This window comes from Balaenoptera physalus, assembly GCF_965194825.1.
Source record: "Balaenoptera physalus genome assembly, chromosome: 13".
Taxonomy (NCBI): Eukaryota; Metazoa; Chordata; class Mammalia; order Artiodactyla; family Balaenopteridae; genus Balaenoptera; species Balaenoptera physalus.
In genome coordinates, this window is record NC_138892.1 from 20,162,110 (window position 1) to 20,183,965 (window position 21,856).

Below are 21,856 nucleotides of genomic sequence, written 5' to 3' on the forward strand. Positions count from 1 at the left end.
GACACAAATTACTAAAATAAAGAAATATTTCATTTTATTTTACTCTTTTAGCCATGAGGTCCAAGGAAGTGCAAGTTCATGGAAATTAGAAGTAATACCAGAATATGGATAAGATCAGCTTTAGAGATTTATGGAATCAGCAGAACGTGATTATCTGGAGTGATTTTTGGCCTTCTCAGTTTGCCAAGCCAGATGTACCATTTTATCTAGCCCATTTAACAATTTCTGTGGCAACTGTCCAGGATGAAGAGAGTCATCATAGAATGGAGAAGCCCAAACAACTGAAACGTTTACAGCACACAGCAAAACAGTCAATATTACAAGGTGACAGACTATTTATCACTTAATTAGTAAACCAGAGTAAATCTCATTATGCAGCACTACAAATACCCCTAGCCATGCCTTCATTTGCTCATTCCTTCATTCATGCATTCAGTGAGTATTTATTTATTACGCACCTACTGTGTACCAGGAGGCAGCCTGGTAAATGCTGGAGTTACAAAGACAAAGATTAAGGCACAGACACTGCCCTCAAGGAGCTCCCAATCTAAATCTCGCAGAGAGATATAGAAATGAAGAATGACAATGCATCCAGAAGGGCTGATAACAAAAGTCTGTTCCAAGGGAGACCCAGCCCTGGATTCATTCTACTGCAGGTTCCACGGTAAAGGTAAGTGGCATTCCTCCCCCTCTGCAGAACATAGCTTTAACCAGTATTTCAGTTCCAGTGTTACACAGAGAGCCACAGCATTATAACAAGTTACCACTGACCCAGCAGTGGGTCTGAGGCTCTCACCACTGAACCTTTAGGGGAAATAGAGTATGACCTTGCAGAAGTGGCTGACCACTACTGAGTCTCACTCCTTCCTCCACAGCTGTCCAGGCAGGCTGCTCTGCCCTTGGCATATGCCCTCAAGGTCTGGACCCACTTGGCCAAACATGGGTTTATGGTCTGGAGGGTACTTGAAGAAGAGTTCCTTCTCTTCAACTTCTAAACCTAAGCCTTCATATTTCAAGGCCCACTTCTTCCTCTGGAATGACTTGCTTTTCATTTGTCATTCATGATTTGGGTGAAAAGTGGCGCCATGTGCAGGTCTTGCTGAGCAAAGGACCTGCTTCACATTTTGTAAAGTGTGCAAACATCCAGCCATAGTCATTAAGAAGAGGAGCAAGCAAACTCCACCCCACACCCTGCTCCCCTTTCTCCTCTCTCAGACCTGCGCTCCCGTCAGCATGTTGACCGGCGTAAAATGAATGTGAGGTGTGAGTTGCAGCTTCTGAGTCAGACTGTATGTCAAGTTATGCCAGTAACAATAAAGGGTAGTTTTATAAGTGGAATCTGCAATGCTGTTTGCAGATTGGCTTTTGCAGAGGTTTAGTATTAAGCAAAAGTCTCCTTCCCATAATCCTGCCTTACTTGGATGTTCCCTGAGACACACTCCCCTCTCCCTGCTCATCTGGCAAAGGCAACAGTCCGGAACCCAGTGAGTTTCTCCTGTTAGTTGTTCACCTGCATTTCACTCTGTTGTTAGAAGGCTTTTGATTTCTAAGCCGCCTTGCTAAATCAATCCCACCTGGAGTTACATCACTACGGATTGCCAGTTAGCAGCAAGGGTAGAAGCTTTGTCTCTGTGAGCAGGGAGGCCCGTGGGGGGACAGAATTTCAAAACCGTGGTCTTCCGTGGTCACTGAATTAATGTGCATAGTGGTATTAAGGCCTTTCAATAGAAGCATTTTGCTTGGTTCATCTAAAAATCATAGTCTCTTAGTGTTAGTTTATTAACGAAATCTTAATGATCATTATAAATTGAATTTTATAGATGCTCTTGAGATATAAAATTATACAGTGCATTCTCTAAAAATGAAATTTTAAAATGAATATCCCCTGATTTTACTTTTTAATGAATTCTTCCTTTAGTGTATTTCTATAAATCTCTTACACACAAAGAAACAAAACAGAATCTGTACAAAAAATAAAGAGGTCTCCATTTTCTGGAACACCTTTTCTGTAATGAATTTGTTAATATAAAAAAGTGTCTACTTAGAAAATTATAAAAACATTGCTACAATGTCATAAATGCTCTACATTCTCTAGGAAAACATACCTTTGGAAATAGTACAACTATTGGGAATTCTTAAAGAAATTCAAGTCCTGGATGTGCTGCAGATGAATTCCACGCAGGGCGGCGTTAAAACCCTGTCTATCCTCTGTACCACTTCTAGAAATTGTCTGCCACTTTCATTGAGTGAGATTGAATTCTCCTTTCTTCAAACATCACCATTGATTTCTGTGGATATCCTTAGGGTGACACTCTATTTTTAAAAAAATAAAAAGGGTTTAAAAGAAGGTAAACAATTCCAGTGCCAGCTCTGAAACTCCCAACAGCTTTGCACCCCCTCAGAGATGATCTCACTACGGTTTGTACTGAGCTCGAGTTGGGTCCTCAAGAGTTTTCTTGGCCTTTTCTAACCTTTTAGCTAGTAATTCACTTGTTTCAAAATGTAAGATTTTCCCTGTTGCCAAATCTGACAAGGTCCCATCTTCTCTCTGCCTTGAGAACATTTTTCAACAACACACTTTTATTTTTAAGAAAAGACATATTTCCTGTTATTTGGAACTTGTGAGACCTCTTCAAAAAAAAAAAATAACCAGGATCTATGACTATAAGCATCAAATGGCAGAGGACAGATGAACGTTTCCTTGTTTAGGAGAGCTATTCAAGATGCTTTCCTTTGGGAATACACTAAATTGCACAATACTTACATATTTTTTCAAACACGTAAGGGTAAAAAGATAGTGCTCTTATGTTTCTTAAATGCAAGAAATGTTCTATGGATTTCTACTAATCCGCATCATAACTTATAACATTTGTATTGATAAATACCTACCTGGAAATCGTAGATGAATGTTAGAAAGTAGAAAATAAAACCAAAGGCCACTGTCCATTCACAGATCGCACTCACTACATGATATACATAATCCTAAGAGCAACAACAAAAAAAGAAACAGAATTTAGCCTAAATGCATTCACTTTAGAGGACATACTGAAATAATAATGAGCAGGTCAGGCCAAAGGAGAAAGCTGTCCAGTGAGCATAAATCAACCCCCGGAGGAAACACAGTAAGCAAGGCCATGTGGGTGCACATCAGGGCAACTGCCCTATAAGAATGTGAATACAGTGACCCCAAAAGTTCTCTCTGGTTCTCTCACACTCTGGCTTTAAGACTTGTCTATGGAACCTCAACAGGCAGAAGAAGGATCACAAAACGGCTGAGAGTGGAAAGCAAATTTGAACTCAAAGTTCTCAAGAAAGAACTTTCCATACAAGGCATGACTTGCTCTCCCACAGCTGGGAATCCCAAAGTTGAAAGGCAGGCTTGAAAAGCACCTACCCAGTGTCCATGTGGTTATTCCAGACTTCAGGTATGCATCTAAAGGAAACTGGCTATCACCCCTGGGTTTTGTGTTTCTGTGTTACTATAGAAAATGTCAGTTCAGAAAATAGGTCTGCTTGATATGTCAGTTCAGAAAATAGGTCTGCTTGATGTTATAAGGTAAGCACAGCTACAAAGCAAATGCTAATTATGAGACTATCTTCTTGGGGGCAGGAATGAGAGGATGGAGGACAAGAAAGAGAATGGCTTTAATTCGGGGTTCCAAAGTCAGCTGCCTCTGGAGGCCAGGAAACTAATAAAAAGAAATGAAACTGACAGTTGCAAAAAGAGGGACAATGGGGAGCCCACGCCTCATCAGCTCAATTCCATTCTCGCCAAGTAGGAAAATATGGCCCCGGTGTTGCTTTGAGATTAAAAAAGAGAGAGAGAGAGAGAGACTTCCCTGGTGGTCCAGTGGTTAAGACTCTGTGCTTCCAATGCAGGGGGCTCAGGTTTTATCCCTGGTCAGGGAACTAAGATCCCACATGCCATGCGGCGCGGCCAAAAAAAGCCCATGGAGTGTGTGTGTGTGTGTGTGTGTGTGTGTGTGTGTGTGTGTGTCATAGCTCCCCTGATTTTTAAATACTGGAAACCATTTTTAAAAAGCATTTGTAAACACCATCTAAGTAAAAAATGCTTGTCTAAATTCTGACTTTAGCCCACATGCCAAATTAGCCTGTGGACTGTCATCAGTTCGAGCCCTCTGATTTCAAATCATAACCTATATTTTCTTCCTACTTCACTGTCTGCTCTGCCGTAGGTTACAAGTGTGAACAAACAAATGTGCTAGATTACAGGTCAGTTCTTTTCTTTGATCCACCACAAAGATCTAGTTGAGGCACATCAAACTCTCAGACACCACTGTTCACCCTCCCCACAGAGGATCACATCCACCCACTGTTCTCATCCAGGCCACTCCGGGGAGAATCTGACCAGCCTACGTTACAGGGTCGAGAATGGGGGCCACTTCCTTTTCAAAGGTGACAGCACTAGGGGATCCACCCCATCTCCTATCATCTCTGGACAATGAAGATGGCTTAATCAAACAGAAGCAGAATTTGGGGGTGGGAGAGGATTTCTGTAGCGTGATATTAATAACAGTGCACTGAAGGAGGGGTCCAGACTCTTCCACTACACATGTATGAACGCAGGCAAAGCTCTAATCTCCTTGCTACGTAAAATGGGACAATGACATCATAATTCTTACCCTCCCTACCACGTTAAGTCAATGCACAGGAATGTGCTGTGAAACCTCTGAAGCACCCCACAGTTTGGGGCAGGACCTAAATGATTATTCTGTTCCGTGAACTGATGTAAAGGGTTTTCTTTGCATTCGTGGATATTGGGGAACAGAAGGGGAGTGAATAGAAAACCAGGTACTTTTCACATTTTTAAGATAGAAAATGAAATGAAAAAAGGTTTTTCAACTGTCTGGGGAATATGCTTTGATGAATCCTTCCCAGCTGCTGATTTGTTTGATTTGTGGTGGAAGGCCTCCCCCCAGTGGTAAAGAAGTAAAATACACCTAGAGCTACTCTTCTGTGAGCTCTCCTTATCAGGAAGCACTTTTTTTCTAAGTTCTGCCTGGCTCATCCTCACCATCTTCAGTCTCTCACTTGCTTCTTGCAGGCTTCCATCACCTGCCAGAATCCTCTGTGGTGGAAAATGCTTCCTTCCTCTGACCCGGCCATTACCCTGACCAGGGATTGAACCCATGCTCCCTGCAGTGGAAGCACGGATTCAACCAATGGACCACCAGGGAAGCCCCTGAAACTGCTTTTTTTTTTTTTTTTTGGCTGCATTGGGTCTTCTTGGTACACGCGGGCTTTCTCTAGTTGCGGCCAGCGGGTGCTACTCTTCATTGCGGGGCACAGGCTTCTCATTGGGGTGGCTTCTCTTGTTGCAGAGTATGGGCTCTAGCCGCGTGGGCTTCAGTAGTTGTAGCATGGCGGGCTCAGTAATTGTGGCTCACGGGCTCTAGAGCACAGGCTCAGTAGTTGTGGCTCACGGGCTTAGTTGCTCCGCGGCATGTGGGATCTTCCCGGACTAGGGCTCGAACCCATGTCCCCTGCATTGGCAGGCGGATCCTTAACCACTGTGCCACCAGGGAAGCCCCTGAAACTACTTTTTGAAAAACATCAGTAACTCCACCTGCCCCTTGGGAAAAACTCCTGTTCCTCACTAACTCCCTTCTCTCTGTAGGTAACTAACGACATGAGTTGATCTCAATTGGAAACATCTGATTCCAGGTGTTCTGATGTTTGGTCTGGAAATTACCCGTCACTATACCCTATGCTCTGATGGCTCTTGATCCTACCCCAGGTCTAGTCGTCCCCCGTGTCTAACTGGACATTTCTCCTCAGCGTTTCACTATAGCTTCAGATTCAACGATTCTGAAACCTAACCCATCCATTTCTCCCCATGAAATCATTTATTCCTGTTAAGGACCCAATCTTTTCTTCTTCTTTTTTAAAAATATTTATTCATTTATTTGGCTGCGCTGGGTGTTAGTTGCAGCACACAGGATCTTTTAGTTGTGGCACATGGAATCTTTAGTTGCGGCATGCAAACTCTTAGTTGCAGCATGTGGGATCTAGCTCCGTGACCAGGGATCAAATCTAGGCCCCCTGCATTGGGAGCGCTGAGTCTTAGCCACTGGACCACCAGGGAAGTCCCAAGGGACCCAATCTTATCTGTTCATGAGAACAGGTTCTTTGGTTCACCCAAGACAAAAACTTGGAAGTCATCTTCACTTCATCATGTCCTTTCATTCTTATGCTATTTCTTCCAGTCTAGGGGAATCTTGATTTAAAATCTAAACTAGTAGAAGTGCCTTCTCCCTGCCATCCTAACTCCGGGCTCTCTCCTCTTCAATACATCCCAGGTGTCTCTTCTAATTTTCTTCCAATAATATTCTTTTAATTTACTTTCCGTTCAAAAGCCTTCAAAGGCTTATTCCGATCACCTACATCAAGCATGAGCCTCTCTGCCCACCTCTTAAAGCCTTGCACAAACTATTCCCCCACAAACTTATCCCCGACCACATGTATTTCTCACCCTATGCTGATACAAACTATCTTCTACTCTGTTTTCATCACCTCTGCTTAACATGTCGTGCTTCCTCTGACCTCCATATACCTTCATTCACATTGTTTCCCTACCCTTAAATCTCACCTCTTTTACTAAGCCTCAATGGTTGAAGGGTTTAAGAGAGAATTAAAAATTCAAATTTTTAAAAATAATTTTGAAAATAATTCCAGGAACCAGGTTTGACAATCATATTGAAAACAGCTTATAGTTTACCTTTTCTTTTGGATTCCACTCCAGCTTGGTTATAGAAATTAACGAAGCACAGGCAATCACTAAAAAACGAAATTGTTAAGGAAACTACAGAAGAAAATAGGTCCTTTATTGTAAGACTAGGTTATTCTTCTAATAATATAACCATTACACAGTGTTCACATGTTAGTACCAACATTTCTGCTATCAAACCAGTTATATCAGCTTCTTATCATCTCAAACCTTAAGTTCGATCATGGCAGCAGTTAAAATACAACACGGAAGTAGTCATTCCTTAGCAATACTTTGTCAGTTATGTATAGAAGACTTTTAATCTGTGGCTACATTTTGCTTGACCCTGTTGTTTAAATTTGGTCAAAATGACACAGCAGTCTAATATGGGTACTTTTGCAGTAGTTTTCCCCTAAAATACTATTGTCCCTAAATAATAATATTGATTAAAATTCTTTTTCCTAAAATACTATGTACACGGCAACAGCGTCAAGGAAAAAATTAACATTTCAAAGTATCAAAGCATCACAAAGTACCAAGGCTCATATACAAAAACAAGCTACAGAAATTTAATGTATTATCTTTATAAAAATAAAAAAAACAGATTTTTCCATTGAGTAACTGGGTTTAAGCGGAGCCCTTCCTCCCTGGCCCAAAGGGTTTACAAATCAGAGAGATACATCCTACATCTGACCTTGGGGACGAAGGACAAATCCTGAGAGGCCAGCCTAATAAGGCCAGGGACTGAGGCTACTGCCCAACGTGGACAAGACTGTCTGCACAAAGGTGGTGACAACCATTTTGACTGAACTTAGAAGGCCAAAGAGAAAGCTAGAGAGAAATGGGATGCTCTTTAAAAGCTTTTGCAAAAAGTTAAGAATTCCAAGTGTTGCGTCAATCAATGCCAAGTTTAGCGCCTCCACTGAATTTGGAGTCAGCACCCTCTCTCCCTGCCCTCCGCCACCTCCCATATTTTGCAATGCTTAACACTTCTCAGTTTCTCAAAGTAAAAGGAGTAGAGACTGGGACTTCCCTGGCGGTCCAGTGGTTAAGACTCCACGCTTCCAATGCAGGGGGCGCGGGATCGATCCCTGGTCGGGGAACTAAGATCCCGCATGCCGCTGGACAAAAAATAAAAAGAAGCAGAGAACATTAAAGGTTCTCTAATCATGTCATGACCGTACGTCTGTTTCTAATAGTTTTAAAAGCCTCTTAATTCTTTCACTTAATTCTTTATCTCATCTTTAGTCCCATCACATCCCATGCTGGGGAGGAGGCGGGGTGGGGGAGAGGCGGACAAAACTCTGGCAAAACAGACCTGGTCTCAGCTCCCAGAAACATTACAGCCTTGTCGGACCCAGGGAATGTGCCGCGCTAGAGAGAAAAGACCAGGGTGCAGTCATGACTCGGAGGGAAGATTATTAATTCGGAGCGAAACGGGGTTTGAGGTGTCAGGGGAGCTTCACTGAGCTGAGTTGAATCTAAGCTGTGAGGTTTGAGGAGCTCTCTAGGACAGCATTGTCCCACAGAAGTGCAGGCGTATGTTTAACAATATTTTCTTCTGTAGTCGCCAGATGGACAGAAACGAAAAAGAGCCTCATGAAATTAATCTTAACATATCTTATTTAACCCAATATATCAAACATGTTGTCATTTCAACATGTAATAATATGAAGAATTATTAATGAGATATTTTACATTTTTTTTCTCATTAAGTCTTTGAAATCCAGTGTTTTTTATACTTACGGCCCTTCTCTATACAGACTACCCACGTTTCAATGCTCAACAGCCTCGTGTGGCCAGTGGCTACTGTGTTGGACAGACAGTTCAGTTCTAGAAAGACAAAGTGGAGAAGGTTATCCAGGCAAGAAGAAGAGAACGGGCAAAAGCAAAGAACAGGAAACAGCCACAGGCAGGGGAGAAAGTGTAAAACGGAGGTCGGAGAAATAGGCAGCCTCAGACTGCATCTCAAGCAAAGGAACCGGCCTTTGCATTGTTAGTGATTTTGTGAAGGCTTTTGAAAGCTGCAGAAGCTGAATGCAAGATGGATAGTTTAGTAGGAAGGGCTCAGAAGCATGATTCCAGGCCTCAGTTTCTTCAGGAGTCAAATGAGGTTTCACGGAACTAATACAGGAAAGAGAAACAAGGACATTTTAAAGATACTTTAAAATCTTTCTAAGGAAATATAAATCCATGCTAATGTTTAAGACAAAAGACTTTTTCCTGTGGATGAATTTGTTCAAGTTAATTGGATAAAAACATGTAACCTGTTTCTGTTCAGGGGTCCTACCCGTCAGCATGGCTCATACGAACTTCCTAGAAATGGGAACTATTAGTATGTGAAACTCTGCTTGAAAAAGTAATTCTGCTAAACCTCTCTCATTTTAGTACCTAGAGATCTGTCTCCAGAGTGGGAAGCACGGAAAGTTTTCCTATACCAAAAAACTTTGTTTTTAACTTTACAAGTGGTTCTATAAATCTTACAACTAAAACAAGCTAAAAGTTTTGAGATCCGTCTCAAGAGAAAGCATGAATGTCTTCAATCCATAAATAGGAGAAGGAAACAGAAGGAACTGTCTTAGGAACCAGGGTTTATAGTTTGTTCTTAAATTTCTCAATACTAGAATTTGGTTCCTCTGTGCTTAGAAATTTTGTAATTAAAATTTTTCTTCCCTAAATGACAAAAACAAAACCCAAAACCATCCTTAGACTTCACATTTTGTATAGCTCCAATTTCTTTTTTTTTTTAAGAAACTTTATTTATTTATTTATTTATTTTTGGTCGTGTTGGGTCTTCTTTGCTGCGCACGGGCTTTGTCTAGTTGCAGCGAGTGGGGCTACTCTATATTGCAGCGCGCAGGCTTCTCATTGCAGTGGCTTCTCTTGTTGCAGAGCACGGGCTCTAGGCACGTGGGCTTCAGTAGTTGTGGCATGCGGGCTCAGTAGTTGTGGCGCACGGGCTTAGTTGCTCCGCGGCACGTGGGATCTTCCCGAACCAGGGCTCGAACCCATATCCCCTGCATTGGCAGGCAGATCCTTCACCGCTGCGCCACCAGGGAAGTCCCTATAGCTCCAATTTTAAAAGAAAAATGCAAGGCTTAATACTTAGAAGCGCATGATGACAAAATATCTTTTTACTCAAGCTAGCCCATTTTGTACCACAACCCAACTTGGATGAACAAAACCACTGCTAATAAAATAGTTCCATTTTCCTACAGTCTGACAATAATCACCAATTTTTAATGACTCTTTAGCATTTGCTATGACTGCAGATGGTATTTTGAAAGATGGGGAATTTTCCACCCTTGAAAGACCACAGCTTTTTTTTTTCTTTGTTAAATACCTCTTGGGGGAAAAGAAAAGGAAAAGAAAGAATGAGAAAGGAAAAAAAAAGGAAGGAGGGAAGGGTTGTTTTTCATTTCTTCTAAATCAGAATATACAAGTATGATAAATTTATATTTTCTTTTCACATTGTTGAACTAGAAAAAATAAAATTTCATTTTGAAAATGAAATCAGTGATAAAAAGAAAAGGCTAAATGTATTTAAATGACTTAGAAATAAATAGTATAGAGCTTTTTAAAACCTCTTAATATGGACGAGTAAATCAAACCATCTAATCACCTGTGTGTGGGGAGAAGGGAAAGTCGGGCCTCTTGGGAATCCACAGGGCTATTACTTTAAGTACAATATCAATATTTGATGTCTTTAGCCAAGCACTACAAAGAAAAATAAATATTTTCACATGGCTCATGAAACCGACCCTGTGGAAGGAAAGTAAATACAGAATGAAGTGTCTGACATTTTTTTTTTCATTTTCCTTTCACACCATTCTTTTTCCCAAAGATTCTTTTGATTTAACCAGACAACGTTGAGATATTTTCCTTATGATTTACCCTTTTCTCCCAGTCATTCTTCTGAAGCCTGTTGACACTTGGCTGTTAACCTTTGCTTTCTCCATTTTTTTTGGAGGGGAGCGGGGCGGCGGGGATGTCAAGCTTGCAAGGACACTGACAAATGTAAAAAAGGATACTGGGGATGACGGCTGCGGAGGAAACGGCAGAGATGGCCATCCGTATGCGGCATGTGGAAAGGCTGTTCCACTGGGGACACGATTTGTAAGAGATGATGGATTGCAGGAGCGTGTACACAACCCCGCAGACAAACGCCAAAAGGGCACCGCCGTCGTGTACCACGGGGACAGCTAACTCCTAGAGAGAAAGTCACACATATGCTGTTACTCAGCGTGAGTCTGTGCACATCAAGAGCCGAACACTCACTCACTTGCTCTGGGCTCCTCAAAGCCACCAGGCATCACAGATGCACGCACCCCATCTTTGGAAAATACAGCTGCTTGCAGAAGATGACCAAGAGAAAAGCCTTCCTGGCACTGGAGTAAATGCCAGGAACTTGCTTGTTCCATAGCAAACATTTGGCTTGCTGCGAGTTGGGCAAACGGGCCTGGTTCAGTAATAATATCTCAATAAAACTGAGGGGAAAAACCCATATTAAACCAAAAAAATTATAAAAGAATTAAGAAAAACAAATCCTTTTCACCCCTTGAATGTTAGGCACATTTGAGCAAGGGAAAATAAACAAAAGGCAAGGCATCTAATGCTAATGAGCTGGGGTTGTTTTAGGAATAACCTTCTGAGAGTCCTGGTACTTTCCACTCTCCATTTTCTTTCTATGCTAATAAGTAAATCAAATCCTGAATTTACATACTTTGTTTCCACCCCCCACTAGCACTGTCAGGAAACTTGCTTCCTCAACTCTGGCCAGTTCAATACATCAGATCTTAATCTGCAAGCTTCATGACACCCACATTAGCCCTGATGAAATCAGCTCAAAAGGCCCTTGAATTAGCAGGAGGTGTATTTCCAGTGTGCCCTTTTCACTGTGGAATACATATTCTCTCATCAAAGATGTCTTTTAGAAGGGAAACGACTCAGATCAGGCATGAAGTTTGGATAGAGGTTAAGATGAAAACCTGGTACCTGTTTTTGAAACTCTTGTTAATTTAGAAGATAATAAAAGTAGAGAAAACTAGACTATTGAGAGGATTCAACCTCAGGCAACTTGACTTTTGCAGAAAGGAGACTTCTTGAGGGACAGGAAAGCACTGACGGAGATTGCCTGGTGAGGAGACACCAAAAAGTAGCCATCTCATCCACCAGTGCAGGAAAGAGTGCTCGCTGTGGACATCTGGTAAGTGCAATTTAGTCCCGCTCAAGAAAAACCACCAGTCAATGCTCTCTCTTGCCCTCACATCTCTAATTCTTCTTGAGGTAACCGCTCACGTCGGTTTGCTTACGGCATGCCGAAAATGAATTACAGGATATCAAAAAAGGAAGTTGTAAAGATATATTTATGGGAACAATGACAAGGCAAACACTTTGCTCTCAGGAAAGTTAGACATTCTATTTCTGGTCTTTGTGAAGATGTAATCACTTCACAGAAACCTTAAAGGGAACCAAAAGTGTAATTATCTAACCACCTAAGCCTCCTTCCTGAAGTCTGCCCTTTATGGTTTAAACACTGACGGCAGTATCACTTGTGATGTTGAGTTAATCCGAGAATAATGTGATGGGATATCATACAGTGCATACTATCCCCCACAGGACAATTCATACCCACACTCCACTAGACAACTTATATCCTTCCAGGTTGCCGCCTTCCCTTTGAAAATAATTTTTCCGTCGTGCTTTCTGACGCTAGAACTGTGAACTGTGAATTTTTTCCCCTTATTTTATGAAAAAAAATTTTTTATCATTCTTTTTTTTTTAATTTATTTTTTATTTTTGTCTGCACTGGGTCTTCGTTGCTGCGTGCAGGTTTTTCTCTAGTTGCGGTGAGCGGGGGCTACTCTTTGTTGTGGTGCACGGGCTTCTCATTGTGGTGGCTTCTCTTGTTGCAGAGCACAGGCTCTAGGCGCGTGGGCTTCAGTAGTGGCGGCACGCAGGCTCAGTAGTTGTGGCTCACGGGCTCTAGAGCACAGGCTCAGTAGTTGTGGTACATGGGCTTAGTTGCTCCGTGGCATGTGGGGTCTTCCCGGACCAGGGCTCGAACCCGTGTCCCCTGCATTGGCAGGCGGATTCTTAACCACTGCGCCACTTGGGAAGCCCTAAAACTGTGAATTGTGTACATGCTTTTTTCTCACAGAGATTTTCTCATTCTGGCCTTGAGCTTAACTCTTCCCCACAGGTTCTGGGCAGACTGCTTCATTCAAAGGTGACTTCTGCCTTTCATGACTCACGGGATTTGGGGAGAGTATTAACCTCTCTGGGTCTCCATTTCTCCATTGATAAATGAGGAAAATAATACTACCTATCTTCTAAGGTCATTATTAGAATTATACGAGTTAAAGCATGAAATGTTTCCATAAATGTCACCTAGAAAACTTCAATAAGAATTCCCAGGCAGTCCAGTGGTTAGGACTCCGTGCTCTCGCTGCCGGGGCCCGGGTTCAATCCCTACTCGGGGAACTAAGATCCCACAAGCCGTGCAGCCCGGCCAAATAAGAAAAAGGAAAAAGAAAAAAAGAAAACTTCAATAAATGTTGTTGTGGAACCCAAAACGCACACAATCATAAAACGTAAGGAAATGTCATCAAGAGTCTCTACCATGTGACAAATGTCATAGGCAACTAGTGGTGTTTATTTCCTAATACAGAGACAATAAGAGTAGGAAAGTTAAACGAAGCCAGAAGCAAACTGAGTTCACAAGATGCCCTCCTGGAAGCCCTATAGGCTTGCTTCAGGGAGGCTACAAATTTGGCTCTCACCTTTCACCAGTGTTAACAAGGAAACACTGGTAGTTGTGGATTTGTAACATCCCCAAACGAAAACTTGTTGGCCGCCAGACCTGGGAGAATATCCCTGCCCTAGGCTGTCCTGAAGGTTCTGTGTCATACAAGGAAGGGTGCCTCACCCCTCACAACACAGCACTGAGTTTCCCAGAGCACTTTATTATACTGTCCCCCCACTGATGACAGATGGCTTCCTGCATGTGCAGGGCAGAAAAGGTAATTCTCTGAGGCCCACGTGGTGCAGGTGAGGCAGAGGGCCCTCTGATAATGGTCTGACTCATGCAGGAGCAGACACTAGAGAACAGGTGGACAGCAGACGGTACAGGTGGAGGCCTGAGGTTATCAGCCTCCCAGGTCCACACCAGGAGGCAGTGCCCCTCTGCTGCGGCTTCAGTGTGCAGATGTGGACTTGAACAGCCAGCTAGCACTGAAGGCTGACACCTTTTTATAAAGTAAGCATCGCAGAAGATCAACCCACTTCTGGTGGGAAAAAAGTTAAAGGAGTACCCCCAGGCAGAACCAAAAGTCCTCCAGGAGTAACTTCCTTTCTGTGGTCACAAAGGGACAATGGTAATGACAGAGCAGGCCCTCCAGGGTGTTGGCCTATAGTGATGAACCGATGACCATGAAGACGGCTAAGTACAGACTGCTGGGCACTGTACATTATCTCATTGAATCCCAGCAGTAACCCTGTGAGGCAAGCACTCATAATTAGTAATCATTTGAAATACAACACGTACTTGTAAAATATAAAATATTGTCTCCATAGACAAATACCATGCCTTCCTGAAAGAGACCTCGGAATGAAAGGAATCCAAAAATTAGAATAGAACATGTAGGGTTTTTTCCAACCTTGACACAGTAAGAATATGTCAAGTGGACTCTGTAGTAGTTGTCATATAAGTTCATTTGCTCCAGTAAGGCCATATTTTGGCCCTGCAACTGATTAGCTGAGTAACCCTGACCAAATTATTTCACCTCCATGTCCCTAGATCCTCATCTGCGAAAGGAAGAGATCAGATGCCTCTCTTTGAATTGAACACCAGAGGCCCAAACAGTAGAATCAGTAAACATACACACGCTCATACACAGAAACGTTTTCACGATGTTAATGAAATCATTACAATGACTGAAGTAGCTCTCCCAGCACATTAAACCACATCAACAAGAACACGGAACAATCCAGAGCCCACAGCATGGTCTGAAGCACGCTGTCTCTCAAACATGCACCCCATCTCCCCCAAGTACTAGGCTGGGCTGACTTTCAAATGACAAAGATTTGTTTCTAAAAAGCAAACTATCCCAATATTCATAAACTCATCAACTACTTGAGAGCTATGCTGGCACAAGCGTGCCTCTGGTGCTCTTGCTTCTCTCCTCCAGATACAGGTACTCCATCACCCCCAAGAACCAAAAAAACTTCAGGTCATACCTGGAAATTGGCTACAATGCCCATTCCGATGCATCCCACCAATCCTAGAACTAACGACACCAAGTTAAAAACAGGAGTGCTGAAATAGCTGGTTTGGTTTTGCTTCTCTACTATTTTATATCTTGTGTACATCGTGGCTGCACCTGAAAAAGAAAGGGACTCTGATGAATTTTTATTTTTTGACTTTTTAGAAGAAAAAACACATGAACAGTTTTTATGGCTTTTAAAATAATTTGTATTTTCAGTCTCCTGATTGCAATAGTCTCCCCACTCGCTCACACCTGCCCTTCCTCACCCCATCTTACTTACTCTCCCCCGCCATGTGATGCATACACACAAACACACACAGTCTTGGCTGTTATCCTTTTCACATAAATGCTATTGTGCACGTATTGTTCTGGGACTTGCTTTTTTACTTATTTAAAAATGTTCCATGGATGGGACTTCCCTGTTGGCACAGTGGTTAAGAATCCGCCTGCCAATGCAGGGGACATGGGTTTGAGCCCTGGTCCGGGAAGATCCCACATGCCGCGGAGCAACTAAGCCCGTGCGCCACAACTACTGAACTCACGTGCTGCAACTACGGAAGCCCGTGTGCCTAGAGCCCGTGCTCCACAACAAGAGAAGCCACCGCAATGAGAAGCCCGCGCACTGCAACAAAGAGTAGCTCCCCCTCGCCGCAACTAGAGAAAGCCTGTGCACAGCAACAAAGACCCAATGCAGCCATAAATAAATAAATAAATAAATTTATAATAAATAACTAAATAAATTTTAAAAATAAAAATGTTCCGTGGAGATCTTGCCAATGTCGGTACACATAGGTCTACCTCATCATGGTATATAGTGAGATGCCATATTTATTTCATCATTCTCCTAATGATAGATTTCTACATTATATGTTTTTCCTATTACAAACAATGCTCAGTGAACATCCTTATATAGAAGGCTTTGGCACACTTTCAGTGTTTCTGAAAGATGAATTCCTAGAAGTAGTATTACTGGGTCAAAAAACTATGCTCAATTAAAATGCCAAAAAGTAGCTCCAAACTGCTCCAAGACTGAGGCAATTTATACTCCCACAGCAGAGTCTGAAAGCAATTCTGTATGCCCTGTCCTTTTAATTATTGCCAATCTAACAAATGAAAAATGGCAACCTGTTTGTTTGATTTGCATTTCTCTGATAGTGAGACTGAGCAACTTTCAGTATGTCACTACTCATTTGCATTTCTTCTTCTGAAAATTGCATGTTTATCATTTTTTTTATTTTTCTCTTGAGTTCATTTTTAATTTGTAGTTGCTCTTTATACATTATGTACATTAGTCTATTGTATGCTATAAATATTACAAATTTTCTTCTGGTCTGTTGTTTGTCTTTAACTTCGTGAATCTTTCATCACTTAGAAGTTTCAATTTTTATCTACCCAAATCTGTCAGTTCTTCCCTATTTAGCTTCTGGGTTTTGTGTGTGTAAGTTTAGATAAGCTTTTCCATCCTAAGGTTTTAAAAATATTTTCCTATACTTAAATCCAAATCCTCTTTTTTTTTTTTTTTAAGATTTAATTTTATTTATTTTTGGCTGTGTTGGGTCTTCATTGCTGCGTGCAGGCTTTCTCTAGTTGCAGCAAGTGGGGCTACTCTTCTTTGCGGTCGGGCTTCTCCTTGCGGTGGCTTCTCTTGTTGCGGGGCACGGGCTCTAGGCATGTGGGCTTCAGTAGGTTTGGAGCATGGGCTCAGTAGTTGTGGTGCATGGGCTTAGTTGCTCCATGGCATGTGGGATCTTCCCGGACCAGGGCTCGAACCCATGTCCCCTGCATTGGCAGGTGGATTCTTATCCACTGCACCACCATAAGAGGAAGTCCCTCCTCTTATGGTTTTGTTCTTCATGTTTACTTCTTTAATTGCCATTGGCTTTTGTGAATGGTGTGAGGGCAAATTTAACTCAGCAAATTTAGCTTATAGAAAAAGTCACATAGATATGCAGAGATATGTTTAAAAGATATTCACTTTAGCATTGTATATTACCAAATGAGAAACAGCCTAAATGTTTAACAATAGGGGACTGAATTATAAAATATTATATGTCCATGAGTTGGATATCATGCATGTGTTAGGATAAAGTAGATTTCTGTGTGTTCAATAGTGTTATGATGGCTGTAATATTTTTTGCTGAATTCTTAAAACCAGTCTAAAAGCTAGTCATTTATCATAGAGCATTTTAAACAGAGATTATTCATGTCAGATTCTCCCTTGCCTAGAAGCAAAAAGCTACATTTATCATTTGCTAGTGATAAAATCATCTGTCTTCTAAATCTGGACTCTGGGCAAGGATGGTGTAAGAGGGCACTGGGATTGACTGACTCCTATTTCTACTTCCCCTTGCTCACCTCCAGAACCTTGGGAGGAGAAAACCACAAATGAGTGATGGGGTGAAACTCCCTCTACCAAGTAGGATGAACAAATTCTGAAGATGCCAAGTCACTAGGTAGGGTTTCCAGCACCTCTGCCCCTTCCCGCCCTGCATCAATAGAGAGGGCCAGAAAGTGCTGGTTATATGATGGGTCCCTGGCAAACACCTGATTGTTCTGCAGGGTTAAGAGTTTATGGAAAGAGCCCTACCTCTTCCATCCATATACCCTCATCACCCATAGAAGACTGAGTTTTTTAGTCATTACATTAATTGGCTCATGAGAGAGTATTGTAGCCTCTCAATTGCATTTCAGGTGCATTTGAGGAACTGAAAAATCATAGCTGAGTTGGAGACAAACTGTTCCATGCTTCACCTTTCCCTTCCTCTAACAGGTGAGGTAACACCTTTGTCAGTGGTTCAAAAGCTTTTGTGAGTATCCAAGTCCCTTAGAGTGATGGTTCACAGCACATATGCTTGGGCTCCACTTCCAGAAGTTCTGATCCAGTATCTGCAGTGTGGCCCTGGAACAGGCCTTGCAACCAGCACCCAAGAGGACTTTCTTGTAAGTTACCTTCAGAACACACTCTGAGAAACATTAGCTTCTAAACTTTAGGTGTCTTTGGCTTAACGCAAATGCATTGGATATAAATTTTAGAAATTACATTTAAAATCCATTTCAAATTCCTGTGGCAAATTACCAGATAAAGTGAATAGTTCTATAATGAGGCCATAAGTAACTTTGGATTTCTAGTCACTTGAGTTTCTCAAAGTAGAGCAAAACTGTAGTTGCAAAGGTTATACTTTTTTAAAAATCACGTATACCAAGCATAAACCCTAATGTAAACTATTGACTTTGGGTGATAATGATGTGGCAATGTAGGTTCATCAGCTGTAACTAATATATTACTCTGGTGGGGGGATGTTGATAATGGAGAAGGCTGTGGGGGGGTGTGGGGGAGCAGGGCACATATGGGAAATCTCTACCTTTTCCTCAAGTTTTCTGTGAATCTGAAAATGTTCTAAAAAATAATGTTTGTTAAAAAATAACAATAAAAGAGGGCAGACAGCAGAAGCAAGAAGAACTACAATCATGAAGCCTGTAGAACCAAAACCACATTCACAGAAAGATAGGCAAGATGAAAAGGCAGAGGGCTATGTACCAGATGAAGGAACAAGATAAAACCCCATAAAAACAACTGAATGAAGTGGAGATAGGAAACCTTCCAGAAAAAGAATTCAGAAAAATGATAGTGAAGATGATCCAGGACCTCAGAAAAAGAATGGAGGCAAGGATCGAGAAGATGCAAGAAATGTTTAACAAAGACCTAGAAGAATTAAAGAACAAACAAACAGAGATGAGCAATACAATAACTGAAATGAAAACTACACTAGAAGGAATCAATAGCAGAATAACTGAGGCAGAAGAACAGATAAGTGACCTGGAAGACAGAATGGTGGAATTCACTCCTGCAGAACAGAATAAAGAAAAAAGAATGAAAAGAAATGAAGACAGCCTAAGGGACCTCTGGGAAAACATTAAATGCAACAACATTTGCATTATAGGGGTCCCAGAAGGAGAAGAGAGAGAGAAAGGACCTGAGAAAATATTTGAAGAGATTATAGTTGAAAACTTCCCTAACATGGGAAAGGAAATAGCCACCCAAGTCCAGGAAGCACAGAGAGTCCCAGGCAGGATAAACCCAAGGAGAAACACGTCGAGTAATCAAATTGAATAATTAAATTAAATTAAATTAAATTAAATTAATTTAATTAATTTAATCAAATTAAAGACAAAGAAAAATTATTGAAAGCAACAAGGGAAAAACGACAAATAACATACAAGGGAACTCCCATAAGGTTAACAGCTGATTTCTCAGCAGAAACTCTACAAGCCAGAAGGGAGTGGCATGATATACTTAAAGTGATGAAAGGGAAGAACATACAACCAAGATTACTCTACCCGGCAAGGATCTCATTCAGATTCAATGGGGAAATCAAAAGCTTTACAGACAAGCAAAAGCTAAGAGAATACAGCACCACCAAACCAGCTCTACAACAAATGCTAAAGGAACTTCTCTAAGTGGGAAACACAAGAGAAGAAAAGGACCTACAAAAACAAACCCAAAACAATTAAGAAAATGGTAATAGGAACATACGTATCAATAATTACCTTAAACGTGAATGGATTAAATGCTCCAACCAAAAGACACAGGCTCGCTGAATGGATGCGAAAACAAGACCCATATATATGCTGTCTACAAGAGACCCACTTCAGACCTAGGGACCCATACAGACTGAAAGTGAGGGGATAGAAAAAGATATTCATGCAAATGCAAATCAAAAGGAAGCTGGAGTAGCAATACTCATATCAGATAAAACAGACTTTAAAATAAAGAATGTTACAAGAGACAAGGAAGGACACTACCTTGGATGATCAAGGGATCAATCCAAGAAGAAGACATAACAATTATAAATATATATGAACCCAACACATAGGAGCACCTCAATACATAAGGCAACTGCTAACAGCTATAAAAGAGGAAATCGACAGTAACACAGTAATAGTGGGGGACTTTAATACCTCACTTACACCAATGGACAGATCATCCAGACAGAAAATTAATAAGGAAACACAAGCTTTAAATGACACAACAGACCAGATAGATTTAATTGATATTTATAGGACATTCCATCCAAAAACAGCAGATTATACTTTCTTCTCAAGTGCACACGGAACATTTTCCAGGATAGATCACATCTTGGGTCACAAATCAAGCCTCGGTAAATTTAAGAAAATTGAAATCATATCAAGCATCTTTTCCGACCACAACGCTATGAGATTAGAAATCAACTACAGGGAAAAAAATGTAAAAAACACAAACACATGGAGGCTAAACAATATGTTACTAAATAACCAAGAGGTCACTGAAGAAATCAAAGAGGAAATCAAAAAATACCTAGAGACAAATTACAATGAAAACACAATGATCCAAAACCTATGGGATGCAGCAAAAGCAGTTCTAAGAGGGAAGTTTATAGCAATACAAGCCTACCTCAAGAAACAAGAAAAATCTCAAATAAACAATCTAACCTTACACCTAAAGGAACTAGAGAAAGAAGAACAAACAAAACCCAAAGTTAGCAGAAGGAAAGAAATCATAAAGATCAGAGCAAAAATAAATGAAATAGAAACAAAGAAAACAATAGCAAAGATCAATAAAACTAAAAACAAAATAATAAAAATGATACATAAACCATAACATTTTACTTCAGGTGAGATTGGTAATTTTTAATTTATTTATAATAATTATTGTGTACTTACCAAGAAATGCAGAGAAGTTTATCATAAATCCAAAAATACCACTCTCTGGAGGTGTTGTTCCTGTATCACTGAGAAAGAGAAGACATGTACAAATTAGTAAAAAGGAATTCAGTTTAGCCCTCTGGACAGGCATGTAATTGGCAGGTATTATATTGTGTCTCTTCTGGGTGTTCGGCCACTTTGAATTCCAAAGATTTGACCTGATTTTGTTCTAAAGTATTTTCAATTTAGGCTCTGAAAAATTAGAAACTATTTTTTCTTTTTTTCCCCAGTTTTACTGATATATAATTAACAAACAGCACTGTATAAGTTTAAGGTGTGCAGCATAATGATTTGACTTACAGACATCATGAAATGATTATCACAGTAAGTTTCGTGAACATCCATCCTCTCAGATACACATTTTTTTGAGAACTTTTTTTGTTATGATGAGAACTCTTAGGATTTACTTTCTTAACAACTTTCATATATAACATACAGCAGTGTTAATTATATTACCCATGTTGTACATTACCTCCCTAGTACTTATTTATATTCTAACTGGAAGTTTGTGCTATTTGACCACCATCCTCCAATCCTCCTCTTCCTCACCCCTGGCCTCTGAGAACCACAAGTCTGGTCTCTTTTTCTATGAGTTTGTTTGTATGTTTGTTTGGTTTGAAGTATAATTGACAACACTATGTGAGGAAATATTTAAAGTGAATGGTGGTGGTGTTTTTCAGATGATCCCACCTGAAAAATCTGATGTGTGTATTCATTCTTGATGAGGAATTGAGTGAGACTATTTTGGGGGGGAAAAAAAAAACCTGGTTTAAAATCACGTTTGAAAAGTCTACTATTTGAATATTAAATATACATAAACACATCATTTTAATTTTTAACAATATGATTTATGCATAACAATTTACACTGCTGAAAAAATGATGGAAGGCTGAGCAATAAATATTATTGATGCCTATCAGTACTTTATGGAAATAGGGTATCAAGGGTATTACTCATGGTGATAAATTATTTTAACAGAAAAATAGCTTCTATGAGACATATTTCAGATGCAGTCTATCAATTAATTAATTCAATGAGCTGGAATGTAGCATTTGACATGTGCTGGCTTCTATTCATCAACGCCAAGGTTTACATTTTTATACTCTCAAGCTGCTTGCAT

At 40.8% G+C, this 21,856-nt stretch overlaps 1 protein-coding gene across 1 annotated transcript in view; it reads right to left on the minus strand.

The window, feature by feature from the left end:
• Nucleotides 1-12: 12 nt before the first annotated feature.
• The window catches only part of DRAM1 (DNA damage regulated autophagy modulator 1), a 46,824-nt gene continuing 24,980 nt past the window's right edge, over nucleotides 13-21,856 (minus strand). Inside the window, exons 2-7 of the mRNA XM_082419528.1 lie at nucleotides 20,695-20,762; nucleotides 14,966-15,108; nucleotides 10,759-10,936; nucleotides 6,740-6,798; nucleotides 2,890-2,982; nucleotides 13-2,313 (exon numbers count right to left, since the gene is read on the minus strand). Coding sequence (XP_082275654.1) covers nucleotides 2,269-2,313; nucleotides 2,890-2,982; nucleotides 6,740-6,798; nucleotides 10,759-10,936; nucleotides 14,966-15,108; nucleotides 20,695-20,762 — 586 coding nt within the window. The 3' untranslated portion in view covers nucleotides 13-2,268. The remainder of the gene's footprint in view (nucleotides 2,314-2,889; nucleotides 2,983-6,739; nucleotides 6,799-10,758; nucleotides 10,937-14,965; nucleotides 15,109-20,694; nucleotides 20,763-21,856) is intronic.